The sequence below is a fragment of the Bos indicus genome, chromosome 21 (genome assembly GCF_029378745.1).
Source record: "Bos indicus isolate NIAB-ARS_2022 breed Sahiwal x Tharparkar chromosome 21, NIAB-ARS_B.indTharparkar_mat_pri_1.0, whole genome shotgun sequence".
In the NCBI taxonomy this organism is placed as follows: domain Eukaryota; kingdom Metazoa; phylum Chordata; class Mammalia; order Artiodactyla; family Bovidae; genus Bos; species Bos indicus.
Window position 1 is genome coordinate 19,419,110 of NC_091780.1, and position 23,415 is coordinate 19,442,524.

General features: G+C 47.4%; 1 protein-coding gene across 6 annotated transcripts in view; it reads right to left on the minus strand.

Annotated features, from left to right (window-relative positions):
• The window catches only part of NTRK3 (neurotrophic receptor tyrosine kinase 3), a 423,069-nt gene that overhangs the window by 268,852 nt on the left and 130,802 nt on the right, over positions 1-23,415 (minus strand). For all 6 annotated transcript variants that reach the window (XM_070775074.1, XM_070775079.1, XM_070775075.1 and 3 more), the window contains 7 exons: positions 15,636-15,793; positions 14,479-14,621; positions 13,711-13,852; positions 11,710-12,006; positions 2,868-2,891; positions 991-1,055; positions 91-193 (listed from right to left, as the gene is read on the minus strand). In XM_070775074.1, coding sequence (XP_070631175.1) covers positions 91-193; positions 991-1,055; positions 2,868-2,891; positions 11,710-12,006; positions 13,711-13,852; positions 14,479-14,621; positions 15,636-15,793 — 932 coding nt within the window. The remainder of the gene's footprint in view (positions 1-90; positions 194-990; positions 1,056-2,867; positions 2,892-11,709; positions 12,007-13,710; positions 13,853-14,478; positions 14,622-15,635; positions 15,794-23,415) is intronic.

The window sequence follows — 23,415 nt, forward strand, 5'->3', positions numbered from 1 at the left end:
AGAGAGCAGAAAGAGATTAAAACAGCATCTTTTGATCAAAAGGGGCCATGGTTCCCGATGCAACCCTCGCAAATGAACAGCCCACCTTACCTTTCATTCCAAATTTGGACCGTCGCCCATACTTGTTGATCATGATAAACAGAACCACCAACAGGACACAGGCAAAAGCAGCAAGTCCAACTGCTATGGATACCTGTTAGGAGCCAAACACAGACAAGCAAGCACAGTTACTGAAAACCCGAGGGCTGTGTGAGTAACACACGGGCTCAGATGAGAACAGCCCTGTTGTAGTAGCAACCGGAGCCCTCCCAGAACTTCAGTAAACTCCAGAACTTCTCAGACTGAGGAAAGTCTTGAGAAGACATAATTTATAAGGTTCTACGAACATCAAAAAATAAATTACCCAAATCGATTACAGAAAACTTCCATGATTCAGTTTTCTGAGCCCTCTCAGCTGGGGCCATCCCAACAGACGCAGGAGGAAGCCCAGAGAGGCTTCTGTCTATTGTCTCATTGTGGTTTTAATTAGCAAGTAAATCCTGCATCTTCACATTGACCTGCTTGGGCTAATATTCTTAACCATGAGATTCTAAAAAGACCTCTTTCCTTTCCTCCCCAGAGAAATCTCAGGCTCTGAGACGGGGTAGGGGCACCTCCCACCCAAGAAGATACCCCGGACAACTCTGACTTTTGTAAAAGGTTGTACAATTAGAAGCCCCTTCAAGTCAGGCCCAGCTGGCTGCTGATGGAGTGGGAATTCTCAAACTTTTCTCTTCCAAGCCCTGGGGCTTAAAGCAGATCCTCAGAGATTTCCTCAAACAATGAATTATTCTCATCAAGCTTCAACCACCTGAGAGGAGGTCATTCATCACGGCTTCTTTATGCCATAGTTCCAAACAAGGCAGTGTTTGGAAAAGTTGACAACTTAAAACAGAAGGCGGAAAACCACTGCATCAGTAACACATTTCTCTTGACCAAGAAGTGACTCACCCCAAAAGTGTCTTCCTCTGGTTTGTGGGTCACAGTGATAGGAGGGGTGGGGCTCACTTCGTAGACTGAAAACCAAACAGAAAAACAGGAGAGTCGTTGGTTTGCTGGCCACAAGAACCTCCCCCACAGTTCTTACCCAACTCCCAGGCTTTCTCGAAAGTTCTTCCTAGAGAATATGCCTTTTAAGTCAGACTCTGTCTGACCTGTCCAGGCTTTGCAGGAGTCCCCAGAGACCAGATCCCCAAAGGCTCCCTGGCAGGTGTTGACAGCTCAAGGACAGACTGCATAGGCATAAAGAGCCTTCACCCTCATCCCCTGATTCACATCCCAGAGTAAATAGCCTAACCCTAACCTGGGCAACATGGACCATGAGCTATTGGATAGATAAGAGGAAAGGAGATGGTTTGGGATCACAGCCAGGGTCTGGATTCAGCCCATTTTGTCCATGAAGGCAGCTCTGGCTACACACAGCTCCTCTCTGCATCCCTTATCCTGTCCCTTCTTTCTACGCCCTTCCTGTTCCCTCTTCACTCCTCAGTTGAGATCCAGGAGGTCTGTGGCCCCACAAACTACCCACTATCCATTGCCCTGAGGCAGATTTCAGAGCACAGTGGCAGCTTCAGTTAAGCAACAAGTTTATATGACTAGGAAACACCAGGTCTTCCCAGCAAGGCCTGGAGGAGCAGCCAAGCCTCCCTCGGACCTCCATCTGGAATCACCAACTTATCCAGAGACACCCCCGGTTCAAATTTCTCCAGAGGGATGTTCTGTGAGAGGACAAGTCCTCTAAGACCAAGGACAAATAAAGGAATTACAGGTGATATTTACATCTGAGCCAAACAGCAATGCTGCTCCTGCTGCTGCTAAGTCGCTTCAGTCGTGTCCGACTCTGTGCGACCCCATAGACGGCAGCCCACCAGGCTCCCCCGTCCCTGGGATTCTCCAGGCAAGAACACTGGAGTGGGTTGCCATTTCCTTCTCCAGAACAACAATGCATGTCCTAAAAAAGACCGTCTGCTGTCTCAGGCCACATAGGAAGCTGAAATGACCTCAGCTGTCACCATTCCTCTCCCATGGGGGACAAAAGGAAAAGGAATAAATATGGGTTCCCCTACAGTCCACGAGCAAACCCCCAAATCCAGGGAGTTGTCTAGTCCTGGCCCCGAATCACTTATAGACTGAGCCTCAGTAATTTCACTTAAAGACAGATGAGCCTCTGGGAGACCTGGCCAGTCACAGCTCCACTTGTCTTGCGTCCTCAGTTGCTTCAGCTGTGTCTGACTCTTTGCAACCCCATGAACTGTAGCCCGCCAGGCTCCTCTCTGTCCATGGGTTTCCCAGGCAAGAATGCTGGAGTAGTTTGCCATGCCCTCCTCCAGGGGATCTTCCTGATCTAGGGATTGAACCCATGTCTCTTAGGTCTCTTGCACTGGCGGGCAGATTCGTTACCACTAGCGCCACCTATGTGGGTTCTAGCCAAATTCCCTGGCTCTTGAAGCAGGTGACAAACACTGACATCATAGGCTCCACATTCTCTCTGCAAGAACAACTGAGATGCTCAACACGGGCCCACCGGGGCACGTGAGCCCCACATGCTTCCTGACACCACCTCTCTCTGTCTAGGTAGGAAGACTCGCACCATGGTCAGACCCTAGAAAACTGCAGGAGAACTGAGGCAGCAAGTGACCGTCTAAGAGGCATGGGCTTGGAACTGCCCAAGAAGAGTTTCTGCTCTCCTTTCATGGTTCACTCAGATCCTCTCAGTGGACATGGGTCTGGGGATGGTGATAGAACAGGAAAGAGGGCTATCTGGACTCAATAGTCACCAAAAGTATCAGAATAAATCACTTTCAAAGCAAAAGGTAAAAGAGACTTACAAGAGACAAAGTTATCCGTGCTCTCTGCAAAAAAAAGACAGAGATAATTAACAAACGTAATAAAAACCGGAACAGCCTTGCTCTATCTTCTTCATAGCTATGACCTCTCCCACTCACCATGATCCCCTGTTGCCCTGGCAACTGAAAACTAAAACCCTTGGCACGTCACCCCTCCCCCACACCCTATTACTCTTTAGAAGGTGGTCTTCCAAATGGAGAAGGAATAAGAGCTAAAACTCCTGGGTTTCAAGGGAGGTGGCCTGGCCCACCTGGAGACTAGAAACCAAACCATGAGTTGAGGAATTAAATCCAGACTCCCTGTCACACCCACAACCTTCCCTCAGATACCCAGTGTGTTGGGGATGATGGTGGAACATTAGAACCCAGAAGAAATCCTCCAGGATGGGCTTCTGTGATCTACCTGGGAAATGCCAGCTATGATCTCAAGATCACAATTCCCCAATTGTAAAATTTAATCTAATAGGTCACTAAGGCATGCTTGGGAATCCCTCTAGAATCTATTTCCCAGATGAAAATGTGTTATTGAGTCTTCGGCCTTTAGAAATGATCACCTAATAATGAAAGCCAATCATTATAGGGCATTGATTATGAGATGGGAGTGTGAAAAATGCTTTATGTAACACATCACCCAATCCTATACCCACCCTGGGAGATGGGTAGCATTACACCCTTTCATCAGGAGAGTAAACAGACATATAGAGATCAAGTGACTAACTGAATGTCACTCATCTAAGAAGGGATACAACTGGATTCAAGCCCGGGCTCGGAACCAGTTTATAAGAGATTCTCAAACTTCAGCCTGCCACAGAAGCATCCAGGAGATGACCACTACGATCCTCCAACAGAAAGAATGAGGGCTTCTTGGAGAAATGCATAATTCCAGGGCTGGGGAAGAAAAAGTAAAAGATATGCCTAGAACATCTTGCGGTATTGAAAAGCAAGAAGGCACACAAAAACTATGAGGGGAAGGAAGAAAGGATGCAGGAGCCACCATGATGGGGTTTCCAATGGCCAAACCGGGGATGATTTGAGCAACAAAATATAATGACGGTCATAGGTTGTTATGAGCTGAATTATATCTGCCCAAAATTCATATACGGAAGTCCTAACCCCCAGTACCTTAAACTATGACTATATTTAAAGGTAGAGTCTTTAAGAGATAATTAAGTTAAAGTCATTAGCAACCTAGAGGAATAGGTGGGATAGGAGGGTGGGAAGGAGGTTCAAGAGGGAGGGGACATATGTATACTTATGACTGATTCACACTGTTGTATGGCAGAGGCCAACACAACATTGTAAAGCAATTATCCTCCATTTAAAAAAATAAATATTTTTCTCCCCTTGCAAAAAAGTTCAGAAAAAATAAACTTATTAGGGTGGGCATTAATCCAATATGACTTGTATCCTTATAAGAGGGTATTAGGATATAGTTATACAGAGGCAGATGAAGACACACGGAGATGACAACCATCTGCAAGTCAAGGAGAGAGGCTCATAAAGAACCAGCCCTTCTGATACCTTGATCTCAGACTTCAAGCCTCCAGAAGTGTAAGACAATAAATTTATGCTGTTTAAGCCATTTAGTCCCTGACACTTTTCCTCATGGCAGCTCTAGCAAATTAACACATGGATTGTAATTCACAGAACAAAATAAATACCCATGAGTCCATACTGATATAAGAAACAATTTAATCAACCAATGAGGAAGAAGAGAAAGCTCTTCCTTACAATAAAATTCCAATTAATAAATAGAGAGGAAAGGATGGAACTAGGAAAAAAATCATTGACAAATGGCACATTAATATTTGTTTCAGGCAAGAATCAATGAATGCTAAAATTAATATGTGAAAGAATGATAAAAATGATATTTATAAAGCTTCAAAATATGATGCTTATTAATTACAGAAGGGAAAAAAATTATCATTTTGCAGTAGAGAAATCTGGCAGACACCATCTTCACCAAGTGAAAAAGTTAACATCACAGGTAATAAGATGTATAGACATCATGTACCCCCAACGCAATGGACGGAAAGGGCACAACATTACTTCTGCGGTGCTCTTACCAAAAACGCATAACTGGCATTTAATTGTGAGAAAACGCCAGGCAAACCCAAACTGTAGGACAGCCTACATATAACGAGTGAGGAGTCTTCAAAGTACGCAGATCATGAAAGACAAAGAAAGGCTGAAGACCTGCCCCAGATTTAAAGAGAATACGGTAACATGGCAGCTAAATGCAATGTATAATCCCAGATTGGATCTCAAGAAGAGAAGGACAACTGATAAAATTTAGATAAAGTCTGTAGATTAGGTAATAGGGTTGTATCAGTATCACTCCTGGTTATGATCACTGCACTGTGATTATGTAAGACGGCAACATTGGGGGAAGCTGGGTGAAGGGTATAAGAACGTCTTTTGTATTCTTTTGCAATTTGGGAGGGTAAATCTCTATTTCAATATCAAGAACTTAAAAAATTTTTTTTTTAACTTTTTAACAAAAGAAATACAGATTATCAATCCTCATCCCAGAGTTTCTGATTCAGGAGGTCTGGAGTGGGTCTTGAGAATTTGCATTTTAACCAAATTTTCAGGTGATGAGGATGCTGCTGCTCCCTTTTCGAACCCCTGCATTGTAGTACAGCTCCTCCTGTCACAAGCCTACCACACCCTAAAAACAACAACTCATTCCTTCATTCATCATGGACCTTCTATTTACCAGGCATCTGGCTAGCTGAGCTTTCAGTCATTGCAGTCGTATCTCTGCTCTCTACCTGTGGAGAAAATGATGCTTTCTATAAGGAAGGAGTCCTTTAAAGAAAGTTCTACGTATAGTAAATGCACTGTTAATAGATTTCTTGTTCATCATCTGCTTTTCGTTGTTTCAAGGGACAGTGATACAGCTTTGTCCAAATTCCTGAGCATGCCCTTCATACCCCCAGCCTCTTCTAAATTTCAAGTGACCAACTACCTGATTTGGGAGGAAGATGGGGGTCAAGGGACCCTAGCTGTGGTTTCAGAGAATAGAGACATGCCAGATCAACTCATAGTTAAAACTGATTTGCATGTTTCTCATAAGGTTTTCCTTTATTGGAGAATAATCTCATGTCAGCCAAATGTTTTGGCCCAATCTGTGAACCCTGTAATCTCTCGGTGAGCCTATGAATGCTTAGCTCCTTTGTAGGAGCCTGGAGACATGTATTCACCCAGGAAACACCTGAGACCTGGAAGAGCCAGACCTCCAGGGTTCTCTTTAACTTGTGGGAAGACTCAAAACTTCACCCTGGAAGAGGATGGTACCCAAGAATGGTCCTTGTCTCTGCCTGCACCAGCAGTCTGGGAGAACAAACAACTGGACTCGCGTGCCAAAGCAGCATCTGAATCCCAAAGGGGACCGGGCACGAATGGAAGGCATATGTCTCCTCCAGATCCCAAACTCCTCAAGAAAAACTCAGTGGGAAAAGCCAGTGGGGTCCAGAGAAAAGAGAAGAGAGGCAGCAGCTTGCATCCAGACAGACAGAGATGCACTGAGACGTGATGACGTGAAGAGATGGCCTGGCTTCAGATGTGAGGACAGAGGAGGGAGCCGCGCCAGGCGTCCACATGCTCGGCCGACCCCGCGCAGACGGCCACACGCGGCTGCCCCTCCACTTCCCCAGCATCCGCTGGTTGGGAGCATGTTCTCGTCTCAACAAGTTCCCTATGGGAAAGAAGCCAGTCTTGATGCCGCTAAGGGCGCTAGCGCAATGGTTTCTCCCCTTGGTGGTACCTAGGGCCCTGAGGGAACTCTGGTTTCTGCTGTCACAATGAAGAGACTTCCTGGCCAAGCGAAAAAAGGAGAATTCAAGAGTTATGGCAGCTCACTTGTTCCTAAATGTTTCGTTAAGTATTCACAGATATTCATTGCAGGAGTGCAGGCAAACACACACACACACACATAAACACACACATACAACTGCATACATGTGCACGCACACATAAATACACATATATGCACACACATAAACACACACTCACAAACATAAATGCACACATACATACATACATACACATAAGCACATAAATGCACACATATACACACACATGCACAAACACATGTGCACACACACACACCTTGCTTACACACATACATGCACGCATGCACATAAAAACACACATGCATACATACATGCGCACATGTACATATAAACACACAAGCACATTCACCGATACACACATACAAACACATGCACACGCACACGCACACATCCCTTGCATACACACATATACACACATACATACACATACACATGCACGCACACTGTGCATATACACAAATGCACATACACACATAAATACATACATGTACACATACACACATGCACACACATGCGTGCGCACACCCCTTGCATACACACACACACATAAATAGACACACACATACATAAACATACACTCACACACATGCACACACATGCATGCATGCATGCACATTCACACATACACACATACAAACACATACACACACACACATACCCCTTGGCAACATTCCCCCTTCTATCACATCATCTAAGGATCCCTAATGGTGACCTTCCGGGTACCACCCTGACCCTGACATGATCCCCAGCCTCCCCTGACACTCAGATCCCTGACTCCTCATGGTCCCACTCTTACACCCAGATCCTTTTTGGTGGCCTCTCTAAGATCCTGAAACATGAAAGAGGATTCCATGCTCCTAGAACACATCTTCCTTTCCAAGGACTGGCTCCTACACTAAGGCTTAAACTCCAGGTGGAACATTCTAGTGCTTCCCTGGAAATGCAGAAGGAACCTCCAACATTTGCATAGGATGTGAAGCTTACAAAAAGCTTTCCCAGAACATTTTCATCTCAATGTCCTGCTCGGAGAAAATCCTCTGATCGAAGCCTCTGCATCTTCAGACGTTTCCACTCAATGTATTCATTTCAATCCAGTCTCTTGTGGGCCTCCGACCCACGAACAGTCAGGAAAGAAGACCTTCACCTTCAGATCCCCATCCCCTCCCCAAACAAATCCACTTTCAGTTGCCCTTGGGTGTTTTTAAAAAAAAATAAAAATAAAAACAAACTAATTCTGCTCTTACTCTGTACCAAGCACCATGGGAGATATTTTAGGCAGATTGATCCACTGTCTGTGAATTAATCTTCACCACAATCTCTGAGGCAGAAGGGAGGGGGCTGAGTAATCTGCCTGAGATCATAGAGCTGATGGGCAGCTGAGTGAGAATCTGAACCCTGGCTTGTGACTCCATAACCACTACCTTCAATGAAACTGCCTGAAGACAGTCTGTTAGAAGTTCCCAGCTTGATTACAGAGTGACTACCAGTTCCAGAACTCCTGAACTCAACTCCTTAACTCTCCACTCAGAATCCAGGTCAAGGCCAACAGCGGTTGAACCATCCCTCTGTCCAGACATAGAGCGAAACACTTGGCAGACATCACTTCATTCATCCTCAGGACTATTTAGGCAGGAGCTCCAGTTATCCCCATTTTACAGATGAAGAAACAGAGGCACCTCATGCCAACCGTGTGCCAAGCCCCATTCTAGGAGCTGAGGCCATCTGTCCAGTAGGACCACAGATGCGGTTTGCACCTCAGTCTGTCTGATTTCAGACCTTCGGCTCTTAACCTCTATGCTTTGCTGTCTGGGAGCGAGGGGGTACAAATGACAAATACAACCTCCCCACCACTTTACAGCAAGAGAAGAACAGGAATCCACCAAGAGCCTTTGTACCCAGGGCTCAGCAGGTGTGCAGTTTACTGCCTGCGTCATGGGATGACTGACTCTCCTGAATGCCTAGCTGTTTTTTCACTGTCACCACTGGCCCATCTCTTCCCTGTCACTGCCTTTTCATCATCCATTGATTCCTTTACGAACAAGTAACCCTTCACACAGGATGGCCCTGTCAGGGTGCAGGTGGGTCCGAGAAACCCGCTTCAGGTGAGCAGTTTGCCTTCAAGCTCCTCCATGACTCCACCCTCTCTCCTGCCTCCTCGGCCCACCATATGCCACAGCAGCAGTTGGCAAATAAGAGCGTCTGAATTTTGCGGGTGGGAGGGCTTGTCAAGACACAGACTGCTGGGCCCCACCCCACAATTTCTGACTCAGTAGGTCTGGGTGGGGCTCTAGGATTTGAGTTCTAACACCTGCCCACATGATGTGGATGCTGCTGGTCTGGGGACCACTCCTGGAGAACGACTGGCCTGATTCGAGTTGATAAGGTGATAGGGGTGTCCAGAGGTGATGAGGAGGGGCAGCTGTGTCTCTTGGGGACAGAGAAGGTGTACACACGGCTGGGAGGATGCAGAGAAGAGCTTCCCTCCCAGTGGGAAAAGCCACGCCCCACACCATTCCACTGGTCCTCCTGCCCCGCGGCCAGCACACCCTCTGTGGACAGGAGCCGGAGTGTCTTGCCCCACCTCTCAAACATTCAAGGGCTCCCCCTCTCTCCAGACCCCAGGAGTTTCCCTTTGAGAACAGAAGCATCAATTGGCAGGAGCTTCACTCCTCACTCATGAGGGAGTATAGATTCTCCTCTATTTTAAAAAAAAGAAAGAAAACACGTATTGGAGTACAGTGGCTGTACAATATTGTGTCAGTTTCAGCTGCACAGCAGAGTGAATCACCATACGTACGTATATATCTCCTCTTCTCTGGGTTTCCTTCTCATTTAGGTCACTACAGAACATTAAGCAGAGTTCCCTGTGCCGTCCAATAGGTTCTCATTGGTTATCTATTTTATACACAGTAGTGTATACACGTCAACCTCAATCTCCCAGTTCATCCCACCTCATCTTTCCCCCGTCAGTGTTAATACACCTCCTCTTTAAAAGCAGATTCCATTCTCTATGGCTGAGTAATACTCCATTGTGTATATGTACCACGGCTTTCTTATCCATTCATCTGCTGATGGGCATCTAGGTTGCTTCCATGTCCTGGCTATTATAAACAGTGCTGCGATGAACATTGGGGTACACATGTCTCTTTCCCTTCTGGTTTCCTCAGTGTGTATGCCCAGTAGTGGGATTGCTGGATCATAAGGCAGTTCTATTTCCAGTTTTTTAAGGAATCTCCACACTGTTCTCCATAGTGGCTATACTAGTTTGCATTCCCACCAACAGTGTAAGAGAGTTCCCTTTTCTCCACACCCTCTCCAGCATTTATTGCTTGTAGACTTTTGGATCACAGCCATTCTGACTGGCATGAAATGGTACCTTATAGTGATTTTGATTTGCATTTCTCTGATAATGAGTGATGTTGAAATCACCAGATGGACATGAACAGGGCAAAGGGCCACTCCAGCCCTTAATGCCAACAAAGCCTAGCCTGACTTTATGGTCCCGAAAAGCAAAGCATCTCTGCATCTAAAGGTCGCTGCTTCCACAGTGCCGACCGGGACCCTTCCAGTTCTTAAAAATCCCCGTGTGACCCACTGTGGGAAGTGTCCTGAGGCCCTTTACTGGGTATACTAGGAATGATGTTGGAAATGTCAGACCATATGGGATGGCCAGGGTCTCAAACATTGGCACATTCTCATCCTCTCCTGAGTGATGGCGTCATCACTGTTCCACAGAACTCCGTGCAAGAGTTTAGCTTCCCAGGCAGTCTCGCCTCTCGAGAGTGTCTCTCAGTGTCTCCTGAGTTCAGGTTTCCTTGTGCTAAGATTTAAAAGGCCCCTTGGAGCTGCTTCCTGATGGTTATCTGTACGTTGTAAAGTCACCTTCACATAAGCAGATGCTGCAGTGCTCGTCCTCCACTGCTGTGTGTGTGTGTGTGTGTGTGTGTGCGCGTGCGTGCATGATATCAGTCTTTACTGATATCTTTACTGATATCTGCTTTACCCTTTACCTCATTAGAAGCCTGGATTTCTAGGAATTGAAGGCTGAGAGGTCCTCCAGCTTGTTCCCAGCAGAAATCAGCAAGGTCATCAAAGATACATGACTTCACTAATAGAAACTTATCAGCTGCCAAATCTACCAAGAGATGCTGAAGCCACTTTCACTAAACTCTTGGAGTGTTTTCTTCTTCTCCAACATCAGGAAGGTATTTGAAATATTCCAGCCCAGACAAAGACAGACTCCCCTCCAAAATATTCAAACAAAATTTTTTCATTATTTCAATGACCTCTCCTTCCCCCACCCATCCACTGGATGTCAGCACCATCCAGGTTGATGGCATCAGGAACTCCCCACCCATCAACTCACCACAGCATTAGAGGAAAGGAGCCACAGACCTGGAAGCCTCAACCCCAGGCAAAACCTTGCTTCTACCCAGCAAGTGGAAAGAGATTTAACTTTTCTGTTAAACATGGGGATGAATCATATAGACCTTGAAGTCCCTTACACGGAAGGTCATCAAACCATCATTAGGTACCAAAGCCTGTGACACACACTTTGTCTATTTTAAGTTATTTAATAAAAGTCACAAGATTCTTATGGGAGCAGTACCTTCATGCCCATTTCACAGATGAGGGTATTGAGGTAATGATCAGGCCCAGAGTCCCCCAACAAACAAAGGACTGGGTCCAGTTCTCAAGCCCCTACTTACTCTTCCATAATACCATATACCCTTATATGCATAGCTGTGTATTTCCAAGGGGTCTTGGTTTTTACTGTGACTGCTAACATCAGAGACTTTATCTAGTTTACATAAAATTCAGGTGGTGGCTGAAGATATTCCAAAGTGTGTGTGTTGCTGGTGATGATGGTATCCGTGTTGATGCTGCTTCTCCCCTCAAGCCCCCACACCCCGACCCCCCTGAGTGCCTGGCTGGATCAGCCACTCCAGGGCAGCTCCCACCCTCACCTGGAAAGGGCTCCTTGAGGAAGTGGCCATTGATGGTCTGGTTGGCAGTGCCCAAGGGGTTCTTGGCGATGAGGGTATAGTTGCCGTTGTTGTAGTGGGTGGGCTTGTTGAAGAGCAGGCAGCCCTCGGAGACCTCGCCCTCCTGGTAGTACTCCACGTGGATGATCTTGGACTCGCGCAGCGGCTGGCCGTTGTGCAGCCAATGCAGTGTGGGCGGCGGGTTGCCGCGCACCACGAACTCGATGCAGTGCTCCAGGCGCAGCTCGGGCTCCTCCAGGCTCACCACACGTGGGGGGTCTGCCAGGGGACAGGCCAGCTGAAGCCCAGGACACGGAACCTCCCATGTCCTGGAGCAGCCTTCCAGGAGCTGGGGCGGGCAGCCCAATTCTTCATGCATGCATGCATGCTCAGTCAATCCCATGGACTGTACCCCACCAGGCTCCTCTGTCTATAGGATTATCCCAGCAAGAATACTGGAGTGGGTTGTCATTTCCTTCTGCAGGGGATTTTCCCAACCCAGGGATCTAGCCCTTGTCTTCTGCGTCTCCTGCATGGGCAGGCAGATTCTTTATTACTGCTACCTGGGAAGCCCCAATCTTCTCCATCAGCTCTAAAAAGACTAAGGGAATCAGAAGTCCCCCACTCCCCATCAACACCAACACCATCCCTAAAGAGGTGAAGAGATGTCTGTCTTCACCCAAGCTTCCTGGATCCACTACAGCTGGAGGGTCCTTCTCATGACCTTTGTTGGGGGGCATAAATATTCAGTCTACTATAGTGTCTAAGAATTCCTTAAAGAGATGAGTTCCTCTTGGCTAAAGAAAGTCTAAGAATGTAAGAGAAGTTGGCAGAATTTATCTTTTTTTTAAGATTTTTTTTTATGTTGGCCATTTATAAAGTCTATGGAATTTATTACAACATTGCTTCTGTTTTATGCTTTGGTGTCAAGGCAAGTGGGATCTTAGTTCCCTATCCAGGGATTGAACCTACACCCCCTGCACTGGAAGGCGAAATCTTAACCACTGGACCACCAGGAAGTCCCACTAGAATTTCCCTTAAAAGCATCTCCGTTAAGCCAAATGCTATGCTATGCTATGCTAAGTCACTTCAGTTGTGTCCGACTCTGTGTGACCCCATAGACAGCAGCCACCAGGCTCCCCTGTCCCTGGGATTCTCCAGGCAAGAACACTGGAGTGGGTTGCCATTTCCCTCTCCGATGCATGAAAGTGAAAAGTGAAAGTGAAGTCGCTCAGTCGTGTCCGACTCTTAGCGACCCCATGGTCTGCAGCCTACCAGGCTCCTCCATCCGTGGGATTTTCCAGGCAAGAGTACTGGAGTGGGGTGCCATTGCCTTATCCGCTGTTAAGTCAAAAGAGAACCAAAATTTCATACTAAAGGTCATTCAATGACCCCAGATACTTGCATTTGTTGCATAGATAAGCACCAAAGTCATTAACTTCAGATATCTAGTGGGTTTTTTTTTTTTTTTTTGGTGTGATTAGCAGTAATTTACCAAGAAGTGTGTATGACTACATGTATTTCCCAGCCCCAAAAATTCATATGTGTGCTTGCCCATTCCCTGTCTCTATGGAGTAGCTCCTCAGAGAACTTTAGAGGTTTAGCAAAAGGCAGACTTGGGCCAACTTAGGAGTGAGCACACCCACCCCAGTGTTTCTTGCCTGGAGAATCCCAGGGACGGGGGAGCCTGGTGGGCTGCCGTCTATGGGGTCACACAGAGTCGGACACGACTGAAGTGACTTAGCAGCAGCAGCAGCAGGAGTGAGCAAATCCGAGTTGGAGGTACAGCACCTTCTGGGGCACAGGGACATGCTTTCTGGGGTTACTAGCCAAGGACTGACTTGACTTGCCCTGTACTGCCCCAGAGGAGTCTTTCTGACCCTCCTAGTGGACCACGCTCATTGCAGCGGCCCCACCCCGTCCCAGCCTCCTGTGCCGAGATCCCCAGGGTCCCACCCGCCTTCCACAATGGCGTCCACTCACAGTGGACAGTGAGGGCCACGCTGGCATTGCTCATGCCCACCACATTCTCAGCGATGCATGTCAGGGTGAAGCCATTGTCCTCACTCGTCACATTTACCAGCGTCAGGTTGATGGCGTGTACGTTGGTCCAGTTCAGATTTGTCTAAAACCCCAAGAAAACAGACAACCATCAGATGTATAAAATAAGCTACAGGGATATATTGTACAGCACAGGGAATAGAGCTAATATTTTATAATAACTAAAAAAATGTTTACAACTGTAAATTTTAAGTTATGTATACTTTATCACATAAAAATTTTTTTAAAAGATTCAAAACAGAAAAATTAGATGATGGCACCAAAACAAAGGCAATAATCAAACAGTTTCCACAAGCCTCCCCACCTCACTCCCCAACACCTTCAGGAATCAAGAGGAAAGATGGGCAGAAAGTGAAAGAGGGCTTTCCGGTGAAGGCACACTGACCAAAGGCCAAGCTCTCTACAGTCAAGAGCTCAGGTAACCCTCACACTTACTCTATGAGGCCAATGGTAGCATTATACCCATTTCACAGATGAGGAAGGTAAGGTACAGAGATGTTTATAGTCTGAGATCAATTTGGCCAGAAAAAGTTGCAGCTGGGTGGCACCCAAGTCTCTGCCTTTCTTCTTGTAGAGAGAGGACCACAAACTCCCCCTCTTCTTCTTTCTTCTTCTTACATCTCTTGCTTCTCTTCATGATTCAGCTCTTTAAGACTAATAGGTGGCAGGGCCCAAGGCTCGGACGCCTACCTGGTGGGTGTTGATGGACTGCAGTCCGGTGACTATCCAGTCCACATCGGGCAGGGGTGAGCCCGAGCCATTGCAGGTGATGACAGCGTTGTCACCCTCTCGTACTGTCAGGTTGGCATGGCTCACGCTGATCTCGGGAAGGTCTGGGAGGAAGGACAGGGCGGGTGCATAGATAAGGAAGAGTTTGTGACCAAAACTCTGTCCACGAGGGCAATGGTGGCACTTCCTGCCTTGTCTAATCATGACTCCAACACAACCTGCTTGACCTCTTAAAAGCACCCCAAGACTCAGAAGCCTCACACCAGCTCCAGACGTCAGATCTCAGGACGTGAGCCCATGCAGCTTGACTGGTGGAGGGGATGGTGGTGGGGGCAGGGTTGGAGGGGAGGACAGTTGCTCAAGGCAGGCAACTCTAGCAATGACGTCAAATGGCATCTTCCACTTTGGGCACTGGCTCTCAAAACCTTGATCTGCTTCAGACTCCCCTGGGGAGCTCGCTAGAAATTCAGATTTCCAAACTCATCCCCAGACACTCTGATCTCATTAAGTCAGAGATGAGTGATCAGGCCCACACATCTGCTTCTCTAAAAGTCCCTTAGATGTCCTCATAAAGGAGACCCGGAGACCACACCTGGACCTGCACTCCTTCAGGTTTACTTAACAAGAAACTGACAGGGTGCAGGGACTCTGGTCCGATCACAAAGAGGGCACACGCGACCCTTTTCTGCATCCCTGAAACCAGGAGTCCCCAGCCTCCAGGACCTAAGGCCTGATGATCTGAGGTGGATCTGATGTAATAAAGTAGGAATAAAGTGTACAATAAATGTAATGTGCTTGAATCATCTCCAAACCATGCCATCCTCCCCTCAACCCCTCCATCCTCTGTCCACGGAAAAACTGTCTTCCACGAACCCAGTCCCTGGTGCCAAAAAGATTGGGGACCGCTGCCTGAAACCAACCTTCCCACAGCTGGCTCATGAAGGGACAAGAGCGAGCAGGAAGTAAGAGGGGAGCCGGATCCACAGCCACTGTGGCGAATTCGAGGCTGGGAGGGCAGTGGGGAAGGAACACCCTGGCTTCCTTTACTGACTTTACTGACTGTCCCTGGGTCTGTGGGAGGGCGGCGTGGAGCCAGCTGGGCCGGGGGGCTCACTCACCGCACTGGCTGATGTTCATGCGGAAGAGTGGCAGCTGGGAGCCATCGGTGCTGATGCAGTAGAGGTTCTGACTGTTGAGCTTAGCCTCCCCCTGCTCCTGCCACAGCTGCATCCAGCGGATGTCACAGCTGCAGTTGAAGAAGTTCTGCTCCAACCTCCTGTGGGCGAGAAGTGAGTTCAGGGAACCCCTGAACCAAGGGAGGCCCCACTCCCTCCCAGGGCTCTGAAGCCAAGGGCCCCCACCTGCTCCTCATACCCATGAGAGAAGGCATTTAGCAGCACCTCTAAAGAAGTATTGAGCACTAAAGAATTGATCTTTCGAACTGTGGTGCTGGAGAAGACGCATGAGAGTACCTTGGACAGCAAGGAGATCAAACCAGTCAATCCTAAAGGAAATCAGTCCTGAATGTTCATTGGAAGGACTGATGATGAAGCTGAAGCTTCAATACTTTGTCCACCTGATGCGAAGAGCTGACTCATTGGAAAAGACCCTGATGCTGGGAAAGATTGAGGGCAGGAGGAGAAGGGGGCGACAGAGGATGGCATGGTTGGATGGCAGCACTGACTCTATGGACATGAGTTGTGAGTAAACTCTGGGAGATAGTGAAGGACAGGGAAGCCTGGCATGCTGCATGCAGTCCATGAGGTTGCAAAGAGTCAGACACATCTGAGCGACTGAACAGCTAAAGAAGTAACATCATAGAAGTTCACAAATTTATAGTTTCTAAATGAATAAACTTATTAAAAAGAAAATCCATTCCACTGAACTCATCTGGCAAACAAACCTTTTAAATATGCCATTTTGGGAAGCTCCTATCCTCAAAACCCTCCAAGTGGCCTCCCAACTCATCAAAAGTCAAAGTCAAAGACCTGTGGATTGGCACCACCCCTCTGTCATCTCTCATCACCTGCCTCACCCTCCCCTCCTCTTCTTCAGCCACACTGACCTTGCTGTGGGTCAAGGTCAGCAGGATGACCTGCATGCTCCTGCCTCAGGGCCTTTGCACCCGTTGTCTTCTCTGTCTACAGATTTTGGACCCAGAACATATCTGGAGATCAGCTCCCTCGATCTCCTATGGTTGCCATTTCCTTCTCCAATGCTTAGGCTGCAGTCCATGGAGTCGCTAGGAGTCGGACACGACTGAGCGACTTCACTTTCACTTTTCACTTTCAGGCATTGGAGAAGGAAATGGCAACCCACTCCAGTGTTCTTGCCTGGAGAATCCCATGGACGGGGGAGCCTGGTGGGCTGCCGTCTATGGGGTCGCACAGAGTCAGACACAACTGAAGCGACTTAGCCGCAGCAGCAGCAGCATCAGTTTAAATATTTATTTGCTTGCTTGGGAGTTTGGGACTAGTAGATGCAAACTATTTATTATATATAGAATGGATACAGAAAAAAGTTTAAAAAATAAATATTTATTTGCTTTATCTCCCTAAATAAAAATTAAATTCCATCAAAGTCAGAGACATTGACTATTAGGTTCACTGCTGTATTCCCCATACCTATAACTAAGCCTGGCACTTAAATACCTGTTGAATGAATAAAAGGAGGAAGAAAAATGGGAGGAAGGTAAGTAAAAAGAAAGGAAGAAGCTTTTATCCTTGGAGAGAAGGTGGTTAGCTATTTCCAACATTTTCTCAAAGCCCATCTTGGGACCAGCTTTCTTTTTTCATAGAGTCAACAAAATCCTTAATAAGCACCTCTTCCATGTCTGGCTCTGCCTGGAGTGAGTGCTATTGAAATGGAAATGAATCATCAGTCCCTATTTCCTGGGACCATTCATCTCGGTGAAGAAGACCATCTAATGGAGGCAGAGTCAAGTTCAAGGCCTTCCTCACCACCCATCCAGAAGGGAGTTATTAGCGGACAACTGAAGGGCATTAGCTGATGTAAAACTCCTGAGGTCAAGGGCAACTGATAAATCGGAATGCCTGGCTGGATCACGATTCTCTTTGTGGGCCAGTATGGGGATGACTCTGTTGACGCCCAGAGGGAGGGGTGCTTGGGTAACTCCACTCAGATAGGTGGCAAATTCCAAAGTAGTGAAGCAGGCATCAGCATCAACCAGCTTTCAGGCAAAAAAAAAAAAAAAACCACCAACAACAACGAGAGGGACTTCCCTGGTGGTCCAGTGTCCAAGACTTCACAGTCCCAACGCAGGGGGCCTGGGTTCCATCCCTGGTTAGGGAACTAGATCCCAACATGCTGTAACTAAGGACCCTGAATGCCACAACGACAATCAAAGACATGACACAGTCAAATAAATAAATAATATTTAAAATAAAAGAAGAGAGAGGCCCTTGGGGGCAGGAACCAGTGTTTTCCAGCCAACAGGACAGCAAAGGTTGCATGTGCAAACACCCCCGCATGATATCCTCTTGGTCTAAAAGTGCCCGTGATTTTTCTCCACACATCACACTCATTCGGCAAAGGAGATGAAAACTAAATTTTATCAAGCATCTGCCTCTCACAACTACACTCAGAGACAGCCAAGTCCCATCACCACACAGATGAGGGACTGCCCCACTCATGTTTGGAAGAGTCAAGTCAGGCACTCAAAGTCCCTCGGCTAGTGTGTGACAGTGAATTGATGTGCTCAGTCGTGTCCAACTCTTTGCGACCCCATGGACTGTAGCCTGCCCGGTTCCTCCATCCATGGAATTCTCCAGGCAAGAATACTAGAATGGGTTGCCATTTCCTCCTCCAGGGGATCTTACCAACCCAGGGATCAAACCCGTCTCCTGTGTCTCCTACACTACAGGCGGATTCTTTACTTGCTGAATCATAGGGGAAGCCTCAGGGCCTCAAATCTTGGCCTGCTGGACTCCAAAATTCACGCACCTTCCTCATCATCTATCACAAGGCAAGAAATTGCTAGATAGGGGATTCTAAGAGGAGTAAGCAGGACCCCTGACTTTGGGGGCTTGTGGAGGGAGTGACTAGGGAAAGAATTAGAGGGCCTGTTACTGACTGGACTGTGAAAACAAGAAAAACAAAGTTGCACCATGGCAGAGAGTTTGTGTCAAGGAGTACCAGGAAATGAAGCTGGAAGGACAAGTGAAAGCCAGATGGTGGAGGACATTCATGGCCACATCAGGAAGCTTGAAACGCATCCAGAAGGCAGTGGGAACCACTGGGGTCCTTGTAGTTGGACAGTGATGTGAACAAAATTGTAAGAGCAATCCAACAGTGCTGGACAGGATGAACCAGAGAGGGGGTGAGCTGGAGACCGGGACATGAGTCAGGACGTCGAGAAACACAGGGTCACGGTGTACAGTGGGGAAGTTTGTACGTGTTTCAAAACGCCCAGCCAAAGGGAGGAACAGGGATGAAATCCAGCCTGCACGCCCTTGACCAGACCTGGTGCCAGGCATGGGGCTCTATCTGCCCAGAAGAGGCATCTTTTCTCATGCACACATAGGCACCATTCAGGCTGACAGGCTCTCCAAGTCAGTGCTCTCCAGCTTTTTGGTCTCAGAACTCCTTTTCACCCTGATAAATGACTGAGGGTCTCAAAGAGCTTTTAGGTGCATGATACTTATCATAATTTACCATATTAGAAATTAAAAAACACAAGAATGCATTAGCAAAAACTCCATTGAGCATCAGAGGAAGGATGTTAGCGTACATCACGTGGCCTCTAGAAAACTTCTTTGAACATGGGAGTAAAAAAAGGCAAATAACATTGCTGGATTATTATGGAAAGAGATTTAACCTTGTGATCTGCCAGTACAGGTCTTGGGGATCCCTGGGACCCTGGACCACCATGAGAGAACTGCTGCTCAGTTACTAAGAGCCTGGAATACAGAGGTAAAAACTGGGGAGTTCAGTTCAGTTCAGTTGCTCAGATGTGTCTGACTCTTTGCAACTCCATGGACTACAGCATGCCAGGCTTCCCTGTCCATCACCAACTCCTGGAGCTTACTTAAACTCATGTTCGAGTCAGTGATGCCATCCAACCATCTCATCCTCTGTTGTCCCCTTCTTCTCCTGCCTTCAATCTTTCCCAGCATCAGGGTCTTTTCAAATGAGTCAGTTCTTCATATCAGGTGGCCAAAGTATTGGAGTTTCAGCTTCAGCATCAGTCCTTCCAATGAATATTCAGGACTGATGTCCTTTAGGATTGACTGGCTGGATCTCCTTGCAGTTCAAGGTACTCTCAAGAGTCTTCTCCAACACCACAGTCCAAAAGCATCAATTCCTCAGCACTCAACTTTCTTTATAGTACAACTCTCATATCCATACATGACTACTGGAAAAACCATAGCTTTGACTAGACAGACCTTTGTTGGCAATGTGACAAAGCTGGCAAGTAATGTCTCTGCTTTTTAATATGTTGTCTAGGTTGGTCATAGCTTTTCTTCCAAGGAGCAAGTGTCTTTTAATTCCATGGCTGCAGTCACCATCTGCAGTTATTATGGAGCCCAAGAAAATAAAGTTTCTCACTATTTCCATTGTTTCCCCATTGTTGCCATGAAGTCATGGGACTGGATGCCATGATCTTAGTTTTCTGAATGTTGAGTTTTAAGCCAACTTTTTCACTCTCCTCTTTCACCTTCATCAAGAGGATCTTTGGTTCTTCTTTGCTTTCTGCCATTGGGTGGTGTCATTTGTATATCTGAAGCTATTGATATTCTCCAAGCAATCTTGATTTCAGCTTGTGCTTCATCCAGCCCAGCATTTTGCATGATGTACTCTGCATATAAGTTAAATAAGCAGGGTGACAATATACAGCCTTGACGTACTCCTTTCCCATTTTGGAACCAGTCTGTTGTTCCATGTCCAGTTCTAACTGTTGCTTCCTGACCTGCATACAGATTTCTCAAGAGGCAGGTCAGGTGGTCTGGTATTCCCATCTCTTTCAGAATTTTCCAGTTTGTTGTGATCCACACAGTCAAAGTCTATTGTTTTCCTCTATTTCTTTGCATTGATCACTGAGGAAGGCTTTCTTATCTCTCCTTGCTATTCTTTGAAACTCTTCACTCAAAGGGATGCATTCAAAGTTGGAAAACTCTGCATTCAAATTTGGAATTCTGCAATCAAATTGGGGAGAGTGAAGGGGAAAATGGAGCAAATATCATAAAGGAAGACAAGGTAGTGTTTGGTGTTTCACTGGAGGTAGAAGAAAAGGAAAGAGTAAAATATGATCCCAAGGTTTTATGCTCCAGGGCACAGGAAGTTAATGGTGGAGAGAAATGTCTTTGGTTGAATAACAGAAGAGAAGAAACCAGTGGAAAGGAAGAAGGGAAACGTATCAGGGCTGGGGTGGGGGTAGGGCCGGGGGGTGGGGAGGGAAAGGGAAGGTCCTAGGGCAGGAAAGTGAGGGATGAAATTAAGGACCCTCGGAGGGGTTTGCCCTGGGATTAAGATAGATGCATGTGCAGTGGCTGAGAAATGAGAAAGAGAACAGAGAAAATGTAGACAGGAGAAAACCAGAGAGGTATTTTCTGGAGGGAAGAAACTGCTCAGCCTGCCTTGGGGGAAAGGAAGTGGAGAACTGGTTGGGATTCACACTGCAGGGGCTGAGAGGAGAGGCCTGTCAGCCCCAGCCCCGTTGGAAGGATATTGAGGGTCCAGATGCTGGAATATATGCAAACTGAACCAGGTCAGCCTGATTTTTCCCAGTTGCTTACTTGACAAGATGTGGTCATTCATTATTAAGTAGCTGTAAAAATACAAATTACCCACCTGGGTGGAAAATACTAGACAAGTGAGAGGCTTGGCCGGGCTGCTTCAGGTCACATGTGCTTTATTCAGTTCTGCCTCTGGTCTGAGCCCTGCACTCCTGTGTTTCCCCACATCTTAGGAGTGTCCCCCAGAACGGAGGCTGATGCCTCAGCACCCTGAGGCTGGAAGGAGGAGCTGGTGAGACATGTGGGGCATGGCTAAGACCCCGCTGGGCATGGGCACGCTAATGGCTTGTTTATTTCCTTCCCTCTTTCTCCTCCAGAAGGCAAGCACTACAAGACATGTTCCTTTCCTCCCACCCAGAGTCTCCTTAAAATTGTAGAAGAGCCCTGAGTTCTCCCCCCGATCCCTCTGGACCCTCCTCCTGGACAGCGTGACATACACACAGCAGAGAGCATGTTGAGACTCAGAACAGTAGTGCACCAAGCATCTCACTGAGCAAATCCCCTGTCATCTTCATAACCTGATGAGGGAGTTAAATAGCGCAGTGGGGGCTTTCCTGCTGGCTCATGGGTAAAGAATCCGTCTGCCAATGCAGGAGACACGGATTCGACCCCTAATCTGGGAGGATCCTACATGCAGTGGAACAACTAAGCCCATGCGTCACCAACTATTCAGCCTGTGCTCTTGGGGCCAGAAACTGCAACTACTGAAGCTTGAGTGCCTTAGAGCCTGTGATCTGGAACAAGAGAAGCCACCGCAGTGAGAAGCCCATGCACCGAAAGTAGAGAGCAGCCCTCACTCGCCACAACTGGAGAAGAGCACGCGCAGTAAGGAAGACCCAGCACAGGCCCCAAATAAATTAATTAATAAAATTATTTAAAAAAAAAAAAACAAAAAATCCGTGAAATGGACCAGAAGCAAAGAAGGGCAAGTCCTGGGTCTAAGTGAAGCTGTCCGCTCTCCCATCCAGTCCGGCCTGGAGCAGTGGAGCCTTCAGCCAGGGCTTCAGGGACAGACTCCTGGAGCCTAAAGCCAGCCTTCCCGGGCTCCATCAATAATGCAGGCAGCCCCATGAATAATACAGCAGCAGCTGCTTCAGAGCACAGATTACCAACACCCAGCCCTTGCCCCAAGATGGCCCGGGGCCTAATTGCAGGGCCCCTGGGGCTTCCCGCAGATTAACTCAGCCTCATCTGAGTCTGTGCACACAGACACTTGGCTGAACAGCCAACGCCAAGACTGGGTGTTTAGAAAACACTGATTCCCCGCCAGGCGTCACTCTGGTTTTCTTCTCCCCTCCACAGTATCGGTGCTGCGGGTGGCAATCCTGGTGTCAGGTAGTGGAAAATGGGGAAGAGACCCAAATCTGTTGTCACAGAAGAAAATATGCCCAAAGGGCATCTGAAGATGCCAGCATCCCGATCATTAAAAAAGTACCCGAAGATCTGAGTTGAGCCAGCCGTGTCACCTTGGGGGGGCCGTAGGAGACTGAAGAGTGTCTCCTCCTCTACCAAAGCCTTGAGTCCCAGTAGTTGTGAATATGACCTTCTTGGAAACAGAGTCTTTGCCAATATAATCAAGTTAAATCATGAATGAGATCATGCTGGAATACAGTGGGCTGTAAACCCAACGACCGGTATCCATGGAAGAGGAAGGAGGGAAAGGACTTCCCCAGTGGTCACTGCAGGGAGCCTGGAGTTCAATCTCTGCTCAGGGAAGTTTCACAAGCCATGCTGTGCAGCCGAAGAGAGAGAGAAAGAGAAAGGAGGGGAAGATGAAAGACAGAGAGGTGGGGAAGATGGCCACGTGAAGACGGAGGCAGAGACTGGAATGGTGCTACCACAAGCCGAGGATCCCCGGAGGCCACTAGGCCCTGGAAAAGGCAAGGACGGGCTCTCCCTCGAGCCTCTGCAGGGTGTGTATCCTGCTGCCACTCTGAGTTTGGACTTCTGGGCTCCAGAACAGGGAGAGGATCATTTTCTACTGTTCAAAGCCACCAAATTTGTGGAAATAGGTCAAGGCAGCCCTAGGATATGAAGACAGCAAGTAACTTCATTCTGCAAGGCTCTGTTTTTACTTCTATAAAGGGGTTCAATCTTCCATCCTCACAGTTATTGTGAGAATTAGTGATGATCTATGTTAATA